We start from the raw sequence: 21,862 nt of genomic DNA, 5'->3' as shown, positions 1-21,862 counted from the left end.
TGGCCTTCCTCCCCTCCTGCTCCCTCATTCATTCATCCAACCCTTTAGCTCCCTTAAGTTGGACACTTTCCAGTACTCTTACAAGTTTAAACACTGCATTTATTTAAAAAAAGAATTAATTCTTATTGCTTAGACCTTTTATTAGCTAATGAAGACTCATACAGGTAGGGTACTTGTCGAAGCAGAATACTTTACTTCATCTCGCAGTGCTAACCCTGTGAAGTTGTCCCGTCTTGCTGCGTACTCCCCCACGTTGGCCAGCCCTGGGACCACACAGCAGCTCAGGGCACTGCGGTAGATGCTCATGTCGTGGGCATCATACCACTCGTCGGTCTTTTCGTCATAGCACTCCACATTAAAGGTGGTGGTAAAGCCGTTGAAGCCGCCCACTACGAACAAGAGATCGTCCACCACCTCAATGCCAAAATTGCTGCGGGGATTAAACATCGTGGGGATCGTGCGCCAAGTGTTGGCCACCGGGCTGTAGGCTTCCGCACTCCTGAGTCGGTTTGCTCCATCAAAGCCACCCACCTGTGGGTAGCAAAAGAACATGTTGATTTCCCCTTTGCCTCTCTTCACCACGAAATTCCACCTTCCATTGGCTGCCTTAAATAACCAGTTTTTCTAGTGCTGATGTAAGCCTCCTTCCTCCTAGGAAGTCTCGGGGCTGTCATTCAGGCTGAGGATGTACTCACCGCATACACATGTTCTCCATAAGCAATGACGCCTATGCCACTCCTCCTGCTTCTCATGGGTGCTATGACTGTCCACTGATTGCTCTCAGTGTTGTACACTTCTGCTGTAAACAGGCATTCGTTACCGTTAAACCCACCACATATGTAGACCTGTGTGAAGAATTTCCAAGATTACTACAGTCCTTCCCTCTGGGGAGTGAAAGAAGGGATATGCATGCAGCAGAGGGACACCTGGGATGCTAGTCCTGATGCTTGGAATTCTTTTCCCCATTTTTGCATGCATTGTGTTTTGCTTTGTTGTGCTTTTTTGAAAGACACAATGACATCATCCATCTACTGACTCACTCCCGATATGGTTGCAGTAGTCAAGTCTGGACCAGGCTGAAGCCAGAAGCCTACAAGGCCTTCTGAGTCCAAGAACTCAAGGCTGTCTTCCCCTGCTCTTAGAAGTAGAGTAGCCTGGGACTGGAGTGATAGCCTACTGGTTGAAGTCCTCACTTGACATCCCATATGGGTGCCAGTTCTTGTCCTGGCTGCTCCACTTCCCATCCAACTTACTGTTTGAAGCCTGAAAAAGTAGTCAAGGGTGACCCGAAACCTTTTGGACCCTGCACCCATATGGGAGACCCGGAAGAAGCTCCTAGCTCCTGGCTTCAGATCAGCTCAGCTCCAGCCATTGTGACCACTTGGGGAGTGAACCAGCAGATGGAGGATTTTTCTATCTTCTCTGTTCTGTATATCTGTCTTTCCAATGGAAATAAGTCTTAAAGAAAAAAAGAAGAAAAAAAAAGGTAGGGTAGCCTGGGCCAGTCAGATGGCTTAACTGCAAGCACTAGCATCCCCATGTGGGCAACAGTTTGTGTCCCACTACTCCAGCTCTACTCCATCTCCCTGGCTAATAGCCTGGGAAAGCAGTGGAGAGTAGCCCAAAGCCTTGGGATCCTGCACCTATGTGGGAGATGTGCTCAGCTTTGGCCGTTACAGCCATGTGGGGATAGAAGATCTTTCTCAGCCTTGGAGCTATAGCCTAGTGGCTAAATCCTTGTCTTGCATGCCCAGGGATCCCGTGTGGCACCAATTCATGTTCCAACAGCTCTGCTTCCCATCCAGCTCCCTGCTTGTGGCTTGGGGAACAGTAGAGAATGACCCAAGTCCTTGGAATCTTGCACCCGGTGGGAGACCTGGAAGAAGCTCTGACTTCACTTCAGATCTGATTGGCTCAGCTCCAGACATTCCAGCCACTTGGAGAGTTAACCAGTGGATGGAAGAATTTTCTCGCTGTCTCCTCTGTAAATCTGCCTTTCCAAAAAAAAAAAAAAAAAGTAGGGTAGCTATGGCTCAGCCGGGGACTCCGCGAAGAGATGTTAGCATCGCTGGGATGACTTAATGCATTGTGCACTAGTCCCCATGCATTTTTTTTATTTGAAAGGCTGAGTTACAGAGAGAAGGAGAGACACAGAGAGATCTTCCATCCACTGGTTCACTCCTCAAGTGGATGCAACAGATGGAACTGGTCCAGTCTGAAGTCAACATCCTGGAGCTGCTTCTGGTGCAGAAGCCCGGTGTCTTGGGCCATCCTCTCCTGTGTTGCCAAGCACATTAGCAGGAGCTGGATCAGAAGTATTGCAGCTGGGAGATGGGCTGGCACGCGTATGGGATGCCAACACCACAGGTGAAGGCTCAACCAGTGTACTGGTTCCCATACATGAAATTTTAGTAAGAGGAAAGTTACAAGTGGCCACTTAGTCATTTGAGGAAGAAGTGAATACAATCAGCCCTCTATATCTCTAGTTTCCTCATCTGTGATTCTACATCTCATGCAGCAAAACTACTCAGGTTAAAAAAAAAAAAAAATGTGGGCCCGGCGTGATGGCGCAGTGGTTAAGGTCCTCACCTTGCACGCCCAGGATCCCATATGGGCACCAGTTCTAATCCCGGCAGCCCCGCTTCCCATCCAGCTCCCTGCCTGTGGCCTGGGAAAGCAGCCGAGGACAGCCCAAAGCTTTGGGACTCTGCACCCCCGTGGGAGACCCGGAAGAAGTTTCTGGCTCCTGGCTCCGCACCGGCATAGCATCAGCCGTTGTGCTTACTTGGGGAGTGGATCATCGGACGGAAGATCTTCCTCTCTGTCTCTCCTCTCTGTATATCCGCCTTTCCAATAAAAATAAAATAAATATTTAAAAAAAAATGTGTCTTGGCTGATGTTTGCCATAGTCGCCACGGGGGACACTCAGTACCCCAACTGGAGTGCTCAGGTTTGAGTTCACCCTCTGCTTCTGATCCAACTTCCTGCTTACATGCACCTTTTGGTCCACATAGGAGACAGATTGAGTTCTGGCTCCTGGCTGGTTCACCATGGCTATTAGCAGACATTTGAGAGTGAACCGACAGGTAAAAGATACTTCACATGTGCATTTCAAATAAAATCTAAACATTTAAAACAAGTGTGTGGACCCAGTGTGATAGCCTAGTGACTAAAGACCTCGCCTTGCACACCCGGGATCCCATATCGCGTCAGTTCTAATCTCAGTGGCCCTGCTTCCCATCCAGCTCCCTGCTTGTGGCCTGGGAAAGCAGTCCAGGATGGCCCAAAGCTTTCGGAACTGCACCTGAGTCAGACCCAGAAGCGGCTCCAGGCTTCTGGCTTCACATTGGTGCAGCTCCAGTTGTTGTGGCTGCTTGGGGAGTGAACCAGAGGATGGAAGATCCTCTTCTCTGTGTCTCCTCTCTGTATATCTTACTTTCCAATAAAAATAAATCTTAAAACAAGTGTGTCCCGGGTTGATAGTTTGGTATTATAGCAGGCTCAAGGCTACAACCTCAGCCTGCCAAGTGTTTGGGCCCTTGCCTGCCACTTTGGAGAGCTGAATGGAGTCGTAGGTTTCTGGTTTCAACATGGTCCATCCCTGACTGTTGCAGCTTTTTAGGGAATGAACCAATGGACAGTCTCTCTTCTTCCCTCCCTCTTTCCCCCATCTCGAATTCTCGCTGTAACTCTGGCTTTCAAGTGAATAGTTTTTCCTTGCCATTATTCCCCCAAGCCATATAGTGTAGTACCTATTCCAGTAGCACTTAGATTGCTTTGTAGCATAGGAAAGGATTTCTGTAGGTTACAGGCAAATACCCTGCTATTTTGTCTTAGGGACCTGAGCGTGCGCAGATGTTCCTGTCTGCAGGTGGTCCTGGAGCTCAGTCCCTAGGGATAGCAAGAAGCGACTGCAGGCAGAGCAAGCCCACCAACTCCTATACAACCTGGTGAGTGTTTCTGGGTTCAGCTCCCTGCCTTCCCACTCCCACCCTGGTTCTTTACCTTCCCATAGAGTGTTGTGGCACTCGCATCACTCCTCTGCTCATGCATGGGGGCAATGAGCGTCCACTGATTGGTCTCTGGCTCATAGCGTTCAGCGGTGTTGAGACGCACGTAGCCATCAAATCCTCCCATGGCGTAAATGAAGTTGCTGAGGACTGTCACACTGACATAGCAGCGTCTGGAGTGCATTGGGGCCACCTGGTGCCAGGTTTTCTTGACTGGGTCAAAACGCTTAACGCTATTGAAATAGTCTACACTATCGAACCCCCCAATGATGTACACGTAGCCCTTCAAATAGGCTGCCCCATGGTAGGCACGGGGACTCTCTTCCTCACAGGTGACATTCACCCATCTGTCTGCTCGAGCATCGTATGCCTCAATGGCATTGGTAGGGCTCCCTCCACTCCAGCCACCTATGGCAAATAAAATAGCATAGGGCAGGCGGGGCCTGGTGAGTGGGTTGGTGAAATCAGAATTAGAGGGTCCATTCATGTTTAGGTCATACATGGCCTTGAGGGCATTAATGATGACTGGTTTGCATTCCTCACTGTCTTTGACATAGTCATTCATCTTCACATTGTTCATGAAGTACTCGGCATGCATGAGGGCCAGGCGAACCTGAGAAGGAGATACAGAAATTCATTCAGACATGGTGAGAGGTATGCATTGTTGAAGTATTTGGGGAAGGGGCACAGTTTGGATGCTAAGCATGCAGTAGAAGGAAGACCCTTCATATGGCCCCAAAGAGGCTATAGCAATGGTTGCATGTGCCCCCACCTGCTAAAACCTCACAACACTGCTTGGTTACATGTATGCAGTACATGGCTCTTTTCTAGTCTAACGTCTACCTTAGGCATGGGGAGCCTCAGAATGGAGAAAAGCACAGCCCTTTCCTTCCCCTGTGGCCATGGAAAAAAATAAGTTAAAGAAAAAGCAATGTCAAGGGAAAAGGTGTGGGTACAATTCCACAGAGGATTAGGATATGCCTTCATCTTAAACCATGTACCTCCATCCGTCCCATCATGTACCTGACTGCAGCCCTTAGGACAATCCCTCTGGGGTAGATGAGCCAAGAGTAAATCATGAAACATTCACAACAATAATAACAACAAAACTGAAGTTGAACCTGACCTTAGGAAGCAAAACCGAAATGTGCTGCTTTCTATTTTGGGGGTCATGAGAAATCCATTTCAAAATGGCCTCGAATACAGCATCCTCCTGTTTGACGTTGAGCTCATCTTTCTCGATGATGTCCTTAAGTTCAGTGACCGAGAGCTCGAGAAACTCTGCCGAGACCTTGACCATCTCCTCAAAGTTGTGCAGTATGAACATGTAGGCCTTCTGCCTGAGCTCAGGGCAGTAGTAGTAGTCGGTGAACTTGCAGATGCCAATACAGTTATCCAGACACAGCTCCGACTTGAGGAACTCGCAGCAACCCCTCACGATGCCCATGATGTTGAATTGGTCCGCGGCGGCCAACAGCTTTTCCACATTGTCCGGTGTGATGGGCACGGTCCGGGTGTATGCGTACTCAATGATGAGCTTCATCATGTCAGGGGAAATGCCAGGGATGTTGTAGACTTTCTTCTCAGTGTTGTTCCAGCCACTTGTAAACAAAGCTCTGGGGGGAAAAAAAGACCAGCAGCCATGAAACAGTTCTCTCCTCTTGGCCGGATCTTCCCTACTCCACCCCCTTTTTTCTTGTCCAAGTAGCACACTGTGGGTAATTGGAGAACAAGCTGGTGCTAATGAGTGTGTTATGCTGTCAGAAAGAAGAGGGTCTTTCTAAGAACTGTGGTCCCTTCTCACCTCACACTCCTGACCACTTGGATTTTTTTCCTTACTGTATAGATGGAAGAACTGAGATTGAGATCGGGGAGGAAGGCTCAAGTGTCTTCGGCTCACCCCATCAACCTCCCAATTGTCTCATGCTTATGGAATCTGAACTAGAACGACGCATGTTTTAGGTATCAATTTTAGGCAGGCATTGAGCACAGCATGTTAAACCACTACCTGCAAGTTTGAGTTCCAGTTACTCTGCTTTTGATCCAGCTCCCTGCTAACGCACCTAGGAGGCAGCAAATGATAACTTACGTACTGTACCATCTGTGCCATCTGTGTAAGAGACCTAGACGGAGTCGCTGGCTCCTGGCTTTGGCCTGACTCACTTCTAGCCTGTTGCAGCCAAGTGCAGAGTGAACCAACAGACTGAATTGCTCTCTTTCTCTCACTCTGTCTTTCAGATACATATATCTTATTTACATATATCATTCCATTATACCATATCCAAAATCTTACCATTCCTTATTTATTTAATGCCTATCTCCCTGGTCCAAGTTATGACCAACTCATCTGGATTATCCTCCTAATCTCCCTGCTTCTGCCCTTCACACCTCGAGTTTATGTTGTATCCCAGCAGCCAGAGCAATTCTTCCAAGTCTGTTCCTCTTCCACTCCAAGCCTTCCACTGACCTCCTTTCTCAGGTGAAAGACAAAGTCCTAAGCAAGAGCCACAAAAATCCACTGCCCCCTGGGCCACTGATGCTTCTTTGCCCCACCTGCTCCCTCCTTCCTTCTCAGGTCCAGTCCTGCCAGCCCCTTGCTATTCCCTGGCACACACCAGAGGGGCTTCTGTCTTTGGTCCCTGGTGCTCTGGCCAGTTCTTCCCTCTGGTAAAAGGCTTCCCCGAGTCCCTGTATTCTTCACTGTCTTGTCTCCTTGAGGCTTTTGCTCAAATGTCACTTAGTTGGCCTACTTACCACTCCCTTTCCTTTTTTCTCTCCCTGCCCCAGGACTTATAATGACCTGATGGCTGTTGTACTCATGTCGTCCGCCTTGTAGAAGGTAAGCCTCAGGAGAACAGGAAGGCTTATCTGTTTATTCATTCCAATACCCAAAGTAGTACCAGTCGAAAACTAGGCACTCAGTAAATGATTGCTGACCAAATAAATGGCTGTCATTCCACAATCATTTACTATATTCTTGCGATGTGGGTAAAAATTGTTTTGAAAACAATTTTTATTTATTTTTACTGGAATGGCAAATCTGATTTATAGAGAGAGAGAAAGACAGGAAGTTCTTCCATCTGCTGCTTCACTCCCCAAATGGCTGCAATGGCTGAAGCTGAGCCGATTCAAAGCCAGGATACACGAGTTTCTTCTGGGTCTCCCATTATGGGTGCAAGGTCCCAAGGCTTTGGGCCATCCTCTACTACTTTCCCAGGCTACAAGCAGGGAGCTGGATGGGAAGTGGAGCAGCCGGTACACAAACCAGTGCCCAAACAGGATCCCAGCACGTGCAAGGCGAGGATTTAGTCATTGAGTCATTGTGCTGGTTCCAGCTGTATACTTTCTTAGGAATTGAGCCCAGTGTGGGCCTGCCAAAATCTGATGGCACTTTAAGCAAGTTCATGGAAAACAGAATCAGAAGATAAGTATATTTGGACACAAAAGTTTTAACTCCATGCATACGAGGAGTCTCCAAAGACTTCATGGAAAGTGTCTACTATAGCTGCGTGATTTCCGATTTCTTTTTGCACCCAAGTTTCTGTTTCAGTTCACCTTTCCAAGTACCCCCACATTTTCCTCCTTTTTCTAGGAGATTTAAAGACACAAGCACTTGGAGACAAGACTCCTCCTCTCAGCCAAAATGCCTTGGGGCCAGTCTAAATTCAGTCCCCATTCCTCTTTCACATTGCCCCTAAGTTACTAATACTGTTTTCCACACTTTTAAATTGTTGGGAAAACAAACAAATAAAATATTACTTGTGTGTTGTATGAATGGAGAGAAGGTTAGCACTCCCCTTGACAACGATGAAAGGGCCCTCCGGCCTGACAACACACACATAGTTAAAGCATTGCCATCTACTTCATGACATCTAACCACTGTTTTTGTGTCTCTCCTTCTCTCTCTGTAACTCTGCCTTACAAATAAATTAAAAAATATGTTAGAAAATATATATATATATATATACTGGGCTCAGTGCAGTAACCTAGCAGCTAAAGTCCTCACCTTGCATGTGCCAGGATCCCATATGGGCACCAGTTCTAATCCCGGTGGCCCTGCTTCCCATCCAGCTCCCTGCTTGTGGCCCAGGAAAGCATTCAAGGACAACCCAAAGCCTTGGGACCCTGCAACCACATGGGAGACCCAGAAGAGGCTCCTGTGGTTTCGGATTGTCTCAGCTCTGGCCGTTGTGGTCACTTGAGGAGTGAATTATCGGATGGAAGATCTTTCTCCTTGCCTCTCCTCTCTGTGCATCTGACTTTCCAATAAAAATAAATCTTAAAAAAAAAAAAAAGAATACTTGGACTTCTAAAAGTTACAATGAAGTCAAACTTCTTCAGTGTAGGTGAGTCACACTGGAGCACCTGTTCCTTAGGTGTTGCTTAGGGCTGCTTTCGCCTCCCAAAGGCAGCCCAGTGGCTGGGACGGAGTTCCAGCATCACCAGCCGCTCCTCCCTGTGGCCTTGGCCCAGCATCCAGCTCAAGGAGAATTTAGCAAACATCTTTCTTTAGGCTTGGAACAAAATAGTCCTACTTCCCAAGTTATAATGTTTGGTTTTTTCCTAATAAATGTTTCCTCCGTACTACCCCTTTAGCCCCTTGTGGGTTCTGCCACTCCTGGTTATAATTGATCCTCCTGCCCCTGTTTGAGATGGTGAGGCATGGGGGTGGTGGAGTTGTGTGGCGAGCTTTCAGTACCACAGCTTAAATCGACACTTCGGATGCCCACATTGCATTGTGGGCTGCCTGGTGCAAGCCCCATCTGCTTCTCACCCAGCTTCCTGCTAGTGCCAACCGTGGGAGCCAGTCCATGTTGGCCCAGGGTCCTGGGTCCCTGCCACCCACCCGGGAGACCCAGACAGAGTTCCCAACTTGTGGCTTCTGCCTGGCTTAGTTGTTGGTTGTTAATGGCCCTTTCAGGAGGAGTGAAACAGCAGAGAGATGTGCGCGTGCTCTCTCTGGCTTTTAAAGAAAAAAAGACGATGGAGTGAGAAACAGAGAATGGAGCAAAAGATCTGAACATGAGCCCAGTTCCCCCTTCAGCATCCTCGGGTGACCCTGCTAGATACCTAAAGTAGGAACTGCAGCTACAGAGGATGTTCTTATGGGCATTGAACTCAAAGCCATTGACCTTGATGACCACGTCGCAGAGCTTGCCCTCCAGCCTAAGCTCGTTGAAGATCTCACAGGTCATCGCACTCATCTTCCTCTCCATGTGAGGCTGGTGGAAGCGTGTGGAGGCCGCCGTGCTCTCCATCTCCATGGCACCCTGGGACCAGCGGAGAGAGGCCGCTCTCCTAGGGGGTTGGGGAGGCTTGTGGGGGGGCCCCTTTAGCCAGCTGTCGCTCCTTTTCCCTACTACATCTTTCATATAGGGCCCATCTGGGAGCCCAAATTCCAGAATCCTGGGCGGGCAGTGAGATCACTCCCAGGATTATGCGCTCAGGTTCTGGAACCTTCCCTGCTGCATTTGCCCCCTTCTTTCCCCCTCCCCCCTTCATCCCCTCCACCCCTGCTCTTCAGCCTAGAGCAGAACTGCAACCACCAACATCCCCTGAGTCTTTATGGACCCCACTTCCTATTGAACATTTCGAGTCACCCAGGTTGGTGTTCTGGGTGCTGTGGCTGGGGGCCTTCAGTGGCTCCACACACCCAGAGTGCAGAGAAATCCAGGTCTGGAGAGAGGGGAGAAGCAGGACTGGTCACATCTCCTCCCGGCCTGGGTGTCCAGGGGCTCCAGCCGCTATGTCTTCTGCTGGAGAAAGCACCTTCTGTGTGTTTGGCAGAAGTCACGCCCTGCTGCCTTCAGCCCTCTTCCTGCCTGGTGGATTTATCTGTGAGGCAACACCAAATGACAAGATGACTCCAGCTCTCTGGTTCACTCCCCAGCTGCTACAGAAGTCACAGCTGAGGTGGCTGGTGGGCTAAGTCACTGCCTGGAGTGCCTGCTCCCAGGCCTGCCTCTGCTGACAGTTCAGCCTCCGATGAAGGCACCTGGGAGTGGCTGGCGGTGGTACATGTTCATGGGGGAGACTAGATGGAGCTCCTGGCTGCTAACTTCTTAAGTTTTTCTCTGTTAATTAAAGAAAATAATAAATATAAAGGTAGTGGTTGGGGGTGCTGGTTATCCCAGACAAAGCCAGGAGTGCAGAACTCAACCTGTGGGCCTAGTGCAGTAACCTACTGGCTAAAGCCCTTGCCTCACATGTGCCAGGATCCCATATGGGCACCAGTTTGTGTCCTGGCAGCCCCGCTTCCCATTCAGCTCCCTGACTGTGGCCTGGGAAAGCAGTCGAAGTCAGTCCAAAACCTTGGAACCCTGCTCCTACATGGGAGACCCAGAAGAAGCTCCTGACTCCTGGCTTTGGATTGGCTGAGCTCTGGCCATTGTGGCTACTTGGGGAGTGAATCAGCAGATGGAAGATCTTTCTCTCTGTCCTCCTCTCTGTGTATCTGACTTTCCCATAAAAATAAATAAGCCTTAAAAAAAAAAAGTCAACCTGTGTCTTCCAAATGTGTGCCAGGGACCAGTTATGAATTACCATGGCTGCCTCCCAAGATATGCATGAACAGGAATTGAATTGAGAGTGCAGCCAGGACTTGAACCTACACACTTACTTATGTGCTGCAAGCATTCCAACTCATTACTGAGCCACTGGGCCAAATACAGGTCTACAGGTTTATTGTAGCTGCAAAATCTTAAATCTGGAATGACCACTCTTGCCAGGGTTTTTACTCCAGAGTGATTGGCAGGTTTCCACCCAAGACCTCGTGACACCCCACCACGTAATCCCACCCTTTTCAGGCCCTCATGCTCCTTAAGGACAGAACCCCAATTGATCTGTTCCAGCGAATAGCGCTTGCATAGCGCTTGCCGGGCGCAGCCAGCTCTCTCGCCCTCCCTGGCCCCGCCCCCGCCCATTGGCCCCGCCCCGCCCCGCCCTGGCCCCGCCCCATCACTCTGGCCCCGCCCCATTCCCACCCATTGGCCCGGCCCGGCCCGGCCCCGCCACACCTTGGTCCCGCCCCGCTCTGGCCCCGCCCCGTCCCTCTAGTCTCGCCCCGCCCCCTTGGTCCCGTCCCGGCCCGTGGGAGGCGGCGCCTGCGCAGTGCGGCCGCGCGCCTCCTTCTGTTCCGAGAGCCCAGCAGGCGGGCAGCGCGATGGCGGAGGTGAGGCGGGTGAGGGGGACGTCCCGAGTGAGGCGGGAGCGGACCTGGGTCCCCGGGGCGCTCGGAGGACCCCGGCCGGGTCGCCGCGGCCAGCAGCCGCTCTGCGCACTGCACAGACCGCTTCGCAGGGGCGCCCGTTCGAGCCCCGGCTCCCCCGGGCCCTGCGGGGCGCCGGGGTCAGCGCTTCTCTCGGGTCCCGGAACAGGTGAGCGCCCTGAGGAAGGCCACGGTCCTGATGCGGCAGCCCGAGCGGGTCCAGGAGATCGTGAGCGCCCTCCGCCGTGGCGGGGGAGACCGACTGCAGGTACAGCGAGGGCGTGCTGTGTCCCTTCCCGCTTCGCTTAGCATCCCTGCGTCTCCCGGCCACTTGGGTCGGAGTGTCTGGAGGCACGTTGGATACTTAACAGCATCCTTGGGGGATCATACCGTCTTTATCAGCTTAAAAAGTAGCCTTCTGTAGGGTTGTTGGATTTCAAGTCCCGCTGCTGTGATTGCCTTGGCAGAGCAAAATGTCCGGAGCTGGCGGGGAGGAGGGCGTCCCAACCTCACGGGGGTAGCATCCTCTCTCCAACTGCCAACCAGGCTGTGTGAGAAGGGGGAGACAACCTGGGGAAGAGCCTGTGGGCCTGGGTGCCACTGAGCTAGAGCAACCTCTAGCCTTCACTTGGTCCCACCGCACTCCCTCTCTGCACAGGCTGCGCCTCCAGAGAAGATACCTTTTTAGGCCTGTCTTCTCTTTTGCTTCTAGGTGATTTCCGATTTTGACATGACCTTGAGTCGGTTTTCCTATAACGGAAAGCGATGCCCTTCATCTTACAGTAAGTCACTCCATCAGCTTGCTTTGTTGGACTGGATGGGATGACGGCATCCAAGGGGTAATGGTCTTGTTTTTTTCCAGATATTCTGGATAACAGTAGGATCATCAGTGAGGAGTGTCGCAAAGAGGTAGGCTTACTTCTCTACTCAGAAGTAGTTGGCCTGCAGTCTCATTCCAGGATGCAGACCACAGAGCACAGATGTTTCAGAAATGGCTGTGTTGTATGCTGAGTTTGATATGGTCTTCCTGTGTTTAAGATGAACCAGTGCGGCGGTGCTGCAGGCTGAATTGCTGTTTGTGATGCCAGCAGAAGGCTGGTTCGGGTCCTGGTTGCTCTACTCCCTGCCAATGGGCTTTGGAAAACAGTAGGAGATGGCACAATAGCCTTGCATCCACTGGGATACCACAGTTGTGCCGGTTCATGTCCTGGCTGTTCCACTTCCCATCCAGCTCCCTGCTTGTGGTCTGGGAAAGCAGTCGAGGACAGCCCAAAGCCTTGGGACCCTGCACCCGCGTGGGATACCCGGAAGAAGCTCCTTGCTTCGGATCGGCTGAGCTCTGGCTGTTGTCGACACTTGAGGAGTGAATCAGTGGATGGAAGATCTTCCTCTCTGTCTCTCCTCCTCTCTGTATATCTGACTTTGCAATAAAAGTAAATCTTTAAAATATAGATATTATTATTTTTAAAGATTTATTTATTTTTATTGGAAAGTCAGAATTACAGAGAGAGAGAAGGAGACAGACAGATCTTCCGTTCACTGGTTCACTCCCCAGGTGGTCACAACGGCCAGAGCTAAGCCAATCTGAAGCCAGGAGCCTGGAACTTCTTCCATGTTTCCGACACGTATGCAGGAACCCAAGGCTTTGGGCCATCCTCTGTTGCTTTCCCAGGCCACAAGCAGGGAGCTGGATGGGAAGTGGAGCAGTCATGACATGAACTGGCACACATATGGGATCCCCGGTCATCCAAGACGAGGACTTTAGCCACTAGTCTGCCATTATGGGCTCTGAAATATCTTTTAAAACAGCTTTTCCCTATTGGCTGGGACAATGTGGTAATCAGTACTTGGAATAAGATGTTAAGTGTCCTGCCAGCCCTGGAATGACTGAGACATGAGTGTTAGGTCCTCTAACTTCAACAACTCCAAAAGTCAGATAGTTATTATCTCAGCATGGTAGCCTAGTAGCTAAAGTCCTCTGAAGTTGAAAAAGAAAAAGTTGAGGGGTGGCACTATGCGCTGGGTTCAAGCTGCTACTTGCCATGCTGCTATCCCATATGTTAGCGCTCTAGTGTGAGTGGCTGCTCTGGCTCCGATCCAGCCCCCTGCCAGTGCACCTAGGGGGCAGAGGGAGATGGCCTTGGTACTCAGGCTCCTCCCGTACCTGTGGGCAGCCACAATGGAGTGCCCATCTCCTGGCTTGACCTGGCCCAGCCCTGACTGCTGAAGCTGTTTGGGAAGTGAGCCAATATCTCTGACTCTTCCTGTCACTCTACCTTTTCAATAAATACATCTTTTTAGAAAAAAGCATAATTAAAAAGCAAAGAAAAACAACTTTTGAAAATAAATTTATTTGAAAGGCAGAGTTAGAGAAAGAGAAAATAGGTGGGGAAAGAGAGAGCTCTTCCATCCACTGCCTCATTCCCCAAATGGCTCCAGGGCTGAGGCTGGGCCTGTCAAAGTCAGGAGCCAGGAAGTTCTTCCAGATCTAGCCCATGGGTGCACTTGGACCATCTTCTGCTGCTTTCCCAGGCACTTTAGCAGGAAGCTGGATCAGAAGTGGAGCAGCCAGCATGAGCCAGTGTCTATGAGGGGTCAGTACTGTAGGGACAGCTTTACCTGCTACACAACTGTGTCAGCAAAGGCAACCTTATGAAAGCATGTGTGATGTCCTTGTTTTCTATTCCTGACACACATGAAAATAAATGCAAAACCATCAGAATGAATGGCGTTCATCCATTTACTAAGATCACCTTGCCAGCCACATTTTGGAAAAGGCAGCATTAAGTCACTTTTGGCTGGGGAAGCCCGTGTTGTACTAACTGAGCTGACAGCAACAACAGAGGCCAGGTGGGACGAGGGAGATGCAAAAGCACCTTCTATCACAGATACTTAGACCTTGTCCCTGTGGGTGGGCGTTAGGGTGTGGGGAGGGAGTGAGGCTTGCTGGCGCTATTCCCCGGTGAGCTCTGGCGGAATGCATACCGGTCCCAGCACCTGCAGTGGCGTGACCTGGGCCGTTTGCCTCCTCTTGCTGAGCCGTTGCTCAGGTTCGGGAGAAGCTGCTGTGGACTAAGGGTCTGTCTCTCCCTCTGCCTGTTTCAGCTTGCGTCACTCTTTCACCACTATTACCCCATTGAGATTGACCCTCACCGGACTGTCAAGGAAAAGTTCCCTCACATGGTAGAATGGTAAGTGCTGGTAGAGAGGAGGTGTTCCTGGAGCCTAAAGTCTGTGGGGCTGGGAGGGGCGAGCCTCGTCAAACTGGTGGGATCCCGTACCCATTGAGGTCAGGACCTTGGCACCACTATTAAGTCCAGCCACCCAGGTAAGCGTGGGCCACAGGTGGCTGCTGTAGAAGTGGAGGTCCTCCCACTGTCTCTGGAAGAAGTTAGAAGGTGAATGTTCTGGGCAAATGACCGTTTCTTAGTCTAACTACAGTAGCACATGGCAGGCAGGATAATTTGTAACAAAAATGTACTGGCATCTGCTCTAGTGGCCAAGTTCAGATTCAAGAACCCATTTCTGGTGAGGCCTTTCTGGGTGACCTATCCTGTGCTAGAAAGGCACAGAGGCTGAGACGGGGCAGGCATTGTGGCCCAGTGAGCCAAACCGTCACCCACGATGCTGGTGTTCTATATTGGAATGCCTGTTGGAGTCTTGGCTGCTCTGCTTCCAATCCAGCTTCTTGCTAACACACCCAGAACAGGCAGGGGACCTGGATGGAGTTCCAGATCACTAAAGCCGTTTGGGGAGCAAACCAGTATACAGAAGAGCTCTTTCTCTTTCATCAACTCTGCTTCAAATCAATCTGTTAAAAAAAAAAAAAAAAGAAAGATAGCATGAGGGGCTGTCCTTATCATTTGATAAGGAGTTCTCTCCCATGATGAAGGCATTATTCCAGTCATTAAAGTGGCACTCCATGCCCCAGGTGACTCCTGTTAAGCCCCACCCATTGGCACCGTTGCATTGAGGATCAGGTTTTCAGCATGTGGACTTGCGGGGGAAGCCTTCAGGCCACAGTGTGCTCCTGTGGACACCGACATCAGGCAAGGCCCCTCGTCCTCAGAGCAGAGTCCTGCAGGAAGAACTTTGGCCTCTGCCACCACCTGCCTGCCTCTTGTCTGTTGTGCTGCTTTCACACTTTTTTTTAAAGTATTTATACATTTACTTGAAAGACAGAGCAAAAGAGAATAAGAGAGACCTTACATCCTCTGGTTCACTCCCCAAATGATGGTGGTAGCTAGGGCTGAGCCAGACAGAAGCCGGGATCCTGGAGCTCCATCTAGGTCTCCTGGCTGGGTCAGAGGGGCCCAAGCATCTGGACCATCCTCCACTGTCTTCCCTGGCACGTCAGCAGGGAGCTGAGCTGGAAGCAGAGTAGCCAGGACTTGAAGCCGCGTTTCTCTATGAGATGCTGACATGCTGAGCAGTGCCCTGCCTGCCATGCCACAGCACTAAGCCCCTGATGCTCTTCCTTTTAAGGGTAGCCTGAGTCCTTCTGGAAGTGGCTTTGGGGAAGAAGGGTAAGGCCTCCACTGTTGGCGTTGTCACAGGGGCTTTTTAAAGGGGAACTGCTCTTCTATTTGAGTGATTGGAATTTTGGGGTTTCCTGGGATGTGTGTTTCCAGGTGGACCAAAGCCCACAATCTGCTGTGTCAGCAGAGGATTCGGAAGAGCCAGATCGCACAGGTGGTGCGGGAGTCCACCGCAGTGCTCAGGTGAGGATTCTGACCCGCAAGCATCGTGTTCCATCACACCATCCCTCAGGACCCACTGGGGTCAGCTCTCCCACAGACACCGGAGTCACGCTGCCCGCTTTCCTTATCTACAATACAGTCAGGCCTCTCTAGCTGACTGGGGGTGTCCGGCACGGGGACACTGCTGTGTGAGTAGTTGCCCTGCCATTCAGGGAGTAATCATGAGAAAGCAGCCGATGCATGTGTGGTACAGACACTGCCACTTCTCCAAACACTTTCAGTCCAGGACCGGTTGGATGGCCGCAGGTGCAGAGGCCACTGTACTTGCAGCATCCTGCTGGCTGACAAATCATCCATCTGCAGGGTCACTGCCCAGATGCCCACAACAGTGTTGGGCCGGGCTGAAGCTAGGAACCCAGAGCTCTCTCACGGTCTCCCTCATGGGTGGCAGGGGCCCAAGCACATGAGCCATCTTCTGCTGCCTTTTCAGGTACGTTAACAGGGAGCTGGATCAGAAGCAGAGCAGCCAGGGCTTGAACCGGCACTCCACCATGGGATGCCATCATAACACACAGCAGTTTAACTTGCATCACGCCAATGGCCCTAGGATAGCAGCATCTGGCTTATTGCTCACGATGGGGGCGGCTTGGTGGCCCTGTGGTCCTTACACAGACACAACCTCTGCCCGGCTGGACCTCGGACACTCGCCTTCCTCAAACAGCTCTGTCTGCCGGAGCCTCATTTCTCATCGAGAAAGGAGGTGATATGGGGACCTGTGCCTGAAGATTCTATGTCCTGCTGAGGCAGCTCCAGAGAAGCCAGGGGAACTGAGATGTGTGTGTGTGCAGGCCCACCAAGTGCCTGCAGGCCTGCCAAGGGCAGGCACGGGGACTGCCTGGCTCTGTAAGAAGTAATGAAAACACACATGCCTTCTGCCTCAGCAGCCCCTCTCCTCGGGGACTGCTCAAGGAGAGGAGCATGAGGAGCCAGCACGGGGCATTGATGCCACCTGATTGATGGTATGGTAGAAGAACACTGCACAGCAGTGAGAAACAGTGAATTACTCAAGAAGGGCAAAACCCAGATAAATCACACCGTTTTATCAAATAAAATAAGGCAGTCATGGGCCGGTGTCGTGGTGCAGCTGGTTAAGTGCTAGGCTCCTGGCTTCAGCCATGCAGGGAGTGAACCTGTGGTTGTAAGAGCTCTTTTTCTGTGTTTCTTTCTTTGTCACTCCGCCTCTCAAATTAGTAAATAATTTTTTAAAAAGATTTATTTATTGGAGGAGAGACACAGAGGTAGATCTTCTGTCCGATGATTCACTCCCCAAGTGACTTCAACAGCTGGAGGTGAGCTGATCTGAAGCCAGAAGTCAGGAACTTCTTCTGGGTCTGCCACGTAGGTGCAGGGTCCCAAGGCTTTGGGCTGTCCTTGACTGCCTTCCCAGGCCACAAGCAGAGAACTGGATGGGAAGTGGGGCCACTGGGATTAGAAACAGTGCCCTTATGGGATCCTGGTATGTGCAAGATGAGGACTTTCGCCACTGGGCTACTGTGCCAGGCCAAAATAAATAAACTTTTTAAAAACTTAATTAGCCAGGGCCCAGCGCCATGGCCTAGAGGCTAAAGTCTTCACCTTAAATGTGCTGGGATCCCATATGGGCGCCAGTTCTAATTCCGGCAGCCCCGCTTCCCATCCAGCTCCCTGCTTGTGGCCTAGGAAAGCAGTCAAGGATGGCCCAGAGCATAAGGACCCTGCACCCGCGTAGGAGACCGGGAGGAAAGAAGTTCCTGGCTCCTGGTTTCGGATCGACAGAGCACTGGCTATTATGGCCACTTGGGGAGTGAATCATTGGACGGAAGATCTTCCTCTCTGTCTCTCCTTCTCTGTGTATATCTGACTTTAAAAAAAAATTTTTTTTTAAATAAAAGCTTAATTAGCCAGATGCAAAGCAATATATTCTCTGTGTGAGTCTAATTAAATGTATTCACGGACAGGCAGAGCTACTCAGCAATGATACAAAATCCAAGTCAGTAAGGGTAGCACCGACGGGGTGTGTGGGAGTCGTAACCTTCCAATAGTTGCATGGGTGTGTGCACATGTGAACCCTGATTCAGCTAAACAGCTGGCACTCATACACGAATCACTCCTTGTACAGGCATTATGCCTCACTGCAGAATGCTTAAAAGGGAAAAAAAGGAGGGGCCATTGCTGTGACATAGTATGTTAAGCTTCCAGTTGCAGCACCAGCATCCTACATGGGCACCAGTTCAAGTTCTGGCTGCTTCACTTCTAAGCCAACTCTCTGCTACTGTGCCTGAGAAAGCAGCAGAGGATGGTTTAAGTGTTAGACCCCCTGCACCCACATGGGAAATGCAGAAAAAGCATCTAGCTCTTTGGCTTTGGATTTCAGCAGCTCTAGTCATTGCAACCACTTGGGGAGTGAAACAGCAGATAGATGTAACTCTTCCTTTCTTTTTTTTTTTTAAGATTCATTTATTTTTATTACAAAGTCAATATACAGAGAGGAGGAGAGATAGAGAGGAAGATCTTCTGTCTGATGATTCACTCCCTAAGTGAGCGCAATGGCCGGTGCTGTGCCGATCTGGAGCCAGAAGCCAGGAACTTCCTCCAGGTCTCCCACACAGGTGTAAGATCCCAAAGCTTTGGGCCATCCTCGACTGCTTTCCCAGGCCACAAGCAGGGAGCTGGATGGGAAGTGGGGCTGCCGGGATTAGAACCGGCACCCATATGGGATCCCAGTGCATTCAAGGTGAGGACTTTAGGCACTAGTCCATGCCGCTGGGCCCAACTCTTCCCTTTCAAATAGAAAGAAATGAACCTTTGAAAAAAACAAACAGCAAAATATCTCCCCCAGGTAGGAGCTCCTATGGTGGGGTGGTACCAGTTCCAAGTCCCTTGCTCTCTCCCTAGGGAGGGCTACAAGACGTTCTTCCACACACTCTACCAGGACAATATCCCGCTTTTCATCTTCTCAGCGGGCATTGGGGACATTCTGGAAGAGATTATCCGACAGATGAACGTGCTGCACCCCAACGTCCACATTGTGTCCAACTACATGGACTTTGACGAAGAAGTGAGTGAAACTCCACTTTGCTGCCTGGGGAATGGGGCTGGGAATCCTCCAGTTGAGCAGGGCGCGGTGGGGAGAGCTCGTTCACTCACACCTCGCTTCCCGGCTCTTCTCTATGGGTTGTTTTCAAGGGACCTTTTCTCTGGTGCTTGGCGAGCAGTTGGCTCACTGCCACGGGTACCTGGTGGGCACAGGCTGTCCTGACCCCGTGTCGTCACCCTGGAGGCTGAAGAACCACGGCTTGTTTAGAGCCAGCAGTGGGCAGCTGCAGCTCACCTGCATCCTGACTTCCCCTCAAAACCAGTGGCTGGAGTTTGCATTGGCTGGCGCCTATGGCTAAGACATGTTCCGAACAGCTGAGCACCTATGTGTGCCCCTCGATGTGGGTTGTGGCCACATGACTCTGCTCATCATAGCACAGGACGTGGTTGGCTGAGGCTGGATCCCAGGGACACTTCCAAGACAGGCCCAGTCCCACCCTCACCTGGTTGACCAACCTCAGTGTAAGACTAGAGTGAGAGTGAGAGTGGGGCACTTCCTGTGGCTCCAGGAATTTCTGTCCTCCACGACAGTGACAACGCTTCTGTGTATTGTCTCAAATATTTAGGGCTTCCTGAGGGGCTTCAAGGGCCAGCTCATCCACACGTACAACAAGAACAGCTCCGTGTGTGAGAACTCTGGTTACTTCCAGAAGCTCCAGGGCAGAACCAACATCCTCCTGCTGGGAGATTCCATGGGGGACCTCACCATGGCCGAGGGGGCCCCTGACGTGCAGAACATCCTCAAGATAGGCTTCCTGAATGACAAGGTGGGCAGGGCCGGGGCTTCCTGTCCGGGTGGCCTGTTTTTCTGGGTTCTCATGTGTGCTCAGCACCACGTTCAAGTGTGAGGCACATGGCAGCTGTGCACACCCCATATGGCCTGACCAGGATCTCTGAGAGTGACTTGCTTGCAGCTCAGTAGGTATCAGCCTCAGGCGCTAGCCTAATCTTTACAGTAGTTCTTTGAGGAAGAGGAAACGGGCAGGAGGTTTGGCAGCTGGGTGGTTTAGGGTGCTTGCTGGACCTCTGTGTCTTAGTTCCTGAGAAATGAGAGATGCCTGCTTTAGGGAAGGAAAGGGCAGGAAGGGACCACAGACAGGATGGAAACTTCCCTGAGCTGGAGCCTGCATGCACACACACATGCATGCACGAGCCATGTGAGAGCTCAGTGAGTCAGTGACGTCTGGGTGTTTGCTTCAATGTGCTTTACTGCCCTTCTAGCCTTGACCCCAGGGCTGACTGGCATGCCTTGTCCGCTGTCTGCATCTGCCAAGGGCCGACCCTGTGTCACTCTAAAGCCCCTCAGCTTTTCAAAGGGAGCCAAAGTGGGGTGGGGAGGTTCTGCCCACGAGTCTACTCTCCAGTCCCAGGCACTTGAGAGTGAGGTAAGAGGGCCAAGCACTTTGGGGACATGCAGTCTTCCCCTCCCCTTGCTCCTGCCAGGTAGAAGAGCAGCGTGAGCGCTACCTGGATGCCTACGACATTGTGCTGGAGCGGGATGAGACGCTGGATGTGGTCAACGGGCTGCTGCAGCACATCCTGCACCCAGGGGACCGCCTGCAGGTGCAGGGCTGCTAAGCATGGAGGCCAGGCCAGAGAGGCCAGGCAGGGACCAGCACTGGCCAGGGGGAAGTCCCAGGCCCAGAGCTGCTGGGCCCTACTTGGCTCTCCCCCATGCTGGGTGGGGGAACTGCACCTGCCATTTCAGAAATGAGCCAAGGGCCACAGCTTGTCAGCTCTCTGTGTGGTCTTGTCCAGGGGGCACTTAAAAATTTTCTTAAACCTGAGAAGCTGTTCTTCATATATGTATGAAACATGAAAATAAAAAAGTGAACCAGAGCTGCTCTGATGTGAGGGGTGTCAGTGGTGGCAGAGCTTGTACCCCTTAGCTCTGGGGCTCCATGGAACATAATCTGAGAACCACCAGGAGTTAGCCCAGCAGCCAGTCTGAGCACTGGGATCTGCACAGGTGAGTGAGGCTGCAGGGGCACGAGTCTGACCTGGAAGGGCCTGACCTCACAGTGCAACCATCAAGCCTGAAGGGTGGCTGGGGACTGCTGGGTAGAGCTGGCCCTCCTGTCCGCTTGGGTGTGGGCCTCCCCGACACTCCTGCTGTGGGTCTAGGGCCACTGGAATGGGGGACCCAGGCTGGCAATAGTGGCATAGTGTCACCTGCAACCCACATCAGAGTACCTGGTGCAAGTGCTGGCCACTTGGCACTTCCAGTCCAGCACCAGTGTGCGTGGGAGGCAGTGGATGATGGCTTGAATGCTTGGCCCTCGGTCACCCACATGGGAGACTGGGCTGGGGTTCCTGACTTCAGCCTCACTCATTCCTGGCCTGGCCCCTGGCCTTTGTGTAACCATTGAGGGGAGTGAACCAGTGGATGGAAGATTTTTTTTTCCCGATTGTAGACACAGAAGTTTTATTTGCAAAGTAAACAAGTGAAGTAGAAATAGGAAAGGCCAAAGCACCTGCTGGCAGAGATGGGAAGTCACCTGAAAGGAGACATCCAATCTATGCCTTCCAAGTCAATAAATTTAAAATAAGATTTTTTAAAAAGATATACTTATTTTTATTGGAAAGGCAGATTTATGGGGAGAGAAGTGACAAGGATCTTTCATCTACTGGTTCACTCCCCAGATGGCTGTAATGGCCAAAGCTGAAGAGCTTCTAGGTCTCTCACATGGGTACAGGGTCGTAAGGCACTGGGCCATTCTCCACTGCCTTCCCAACCCATAAGCCAAGGAGCTGAATGAGAAGTGGAGCAGCTGGGACATGAACTGGCAGCCAAATGGGATCCTGGTGCA

General features: G+C 51.2%; 2 protein-coding genes and 1 non-coding gene across 3 annotated transcripts; 2 read left to right on the top strand and 1 right to left on the bottom strand.

Annotated features, from left to right (window-relative positions):
- Window positions 1-129: 129 nt before the first annotated feature.
- Window positions 130-9,412, bottom strand: KLHL10 (kelch like family member 10). Its single transcript, XM_041000578.1, has 5 exons — window positions 9,081-9,412; window positions 5,137-5,626; window positions 4,006-4,623; window positions 696-845; window positions 130-531 (listed from the first exon to the last, which is right to left on the bottom strand). Exons 1-5 carry the CDS (start codon window positions 9,380-9,382, stop codon window positions 157-159), a joined length of 1,935 nt encoding a protein of 644 aa, XP_040856512.1. The 5' UTR covers window positions 9,383-9,412; the 3' UTR covers window positions 130-156.
- Window positions 7,774-7,898, top strand: LOC121170582. Its single transcript, XR_005886008.1, has one exon. It is a non-coding gene; the product is annotated as a U6atac minor spliceosomal RNA (small nuclear RNA).
- Window positions 9,413-11,380: 1,968 nt separating the features above from the next.
- Window positions 11,381-20,891, top strand: NT5C3B (5'-nucleotidase, cytosolic IIIB). The gene is made up of 8 exons (XM_041001333.1): window positions 11,381-11,485; window positions 11,930-11,999; window positions 12,080-12,126; window positions 14,323-14,408; window positions 15,849-15,938; window positions 18,852-19,014; window positions 19,619-19,819; window positions 20,496-20,891. Exons 1-8 carry the CDS (start codon window positions 11,417-11,419, stop codon window positions 20,628-20,630), a joined length of 861 nt encoding a protein of 286 aa, XP_040857267.1. The 5' UTR covers window positions 11,381-11,416; the 3' UTR covers window positions 20,631-20,891.
- The last annotated feature ends 971 nt before the right edge of the window (window positions 20,892-21,862 follow it).

The sequence above is a fragment of the Ochotona curzoniae genome, unplaced genomic scaffold (genome assembly GCF_017591425.1).
Source record: "Ochotona curzoniae isolate NIBS_2020 unplaced genomic scaffold, NIBS_Ocur_1.0 scaffold_2453, whole genome shotgun sequence".
Classification (NCBI taxonomy): Eukaryota; Metazoa; Chordata; class Mammalia; order Lagomorpha; family Ochotonidae; genus Ochotona; species Ochotona curzoniae.
This window is presented reverse-complemented; position numbering and strand designations above follow the sequence as displayed.

What these genes read in the sequence shown, in the direction of transcription:
- KLHL10 (XM_041000578.1), bottom strand. Translation starts at nt 9,382, where the DNA reads ATGAAAGATGTAGTAGGGAAAAGGAGCGACAGCTGGCTAAAGGGGCCC. An exon ending in CCACAACACTCTATGGGAAG is followed by an intron (nt 846 to 4,005) that starts GTAAAGAACCAG and finishes TTCTTCACACAG; the next exon opens with GTCTACATATGTGGTGGGTT. An exon ending in ATGGAGAACATGTGTATGCG is followed by an intron (nt 532 to 695) that starts GTGAGTACATCC and finishes TGCTACCCACAG; the next exon opens with GTGGGTGGCTTTGATGGAGC.
- NT5C3B (XM_041001333.1), top strand. Translation starts at nt 11,417, where the DNA reads ATGCGGCAGCCCGAGCGGGTCCAGGAGATCGTGAGCGCCCTCCGCCGT. An exon ending in GCGGGGGAGACCGACTGCAG is followed by an intron (nt 11,486 to 11,929) that starts GTACAGCGAGGG and finishes TTTTGCTTCTAG; the next exon opens with GTGATTTCCGATTTTGACAT. An exon ending in GTGAGGAGTGTCGCAAAGAG is followed by an intron (nt 12,127 to 14,322) that starts GTAGGCTTACTT and finishes TGCCTGTTTCAG; the next exon opens with CTTGCGTCACTCTTTCACCA.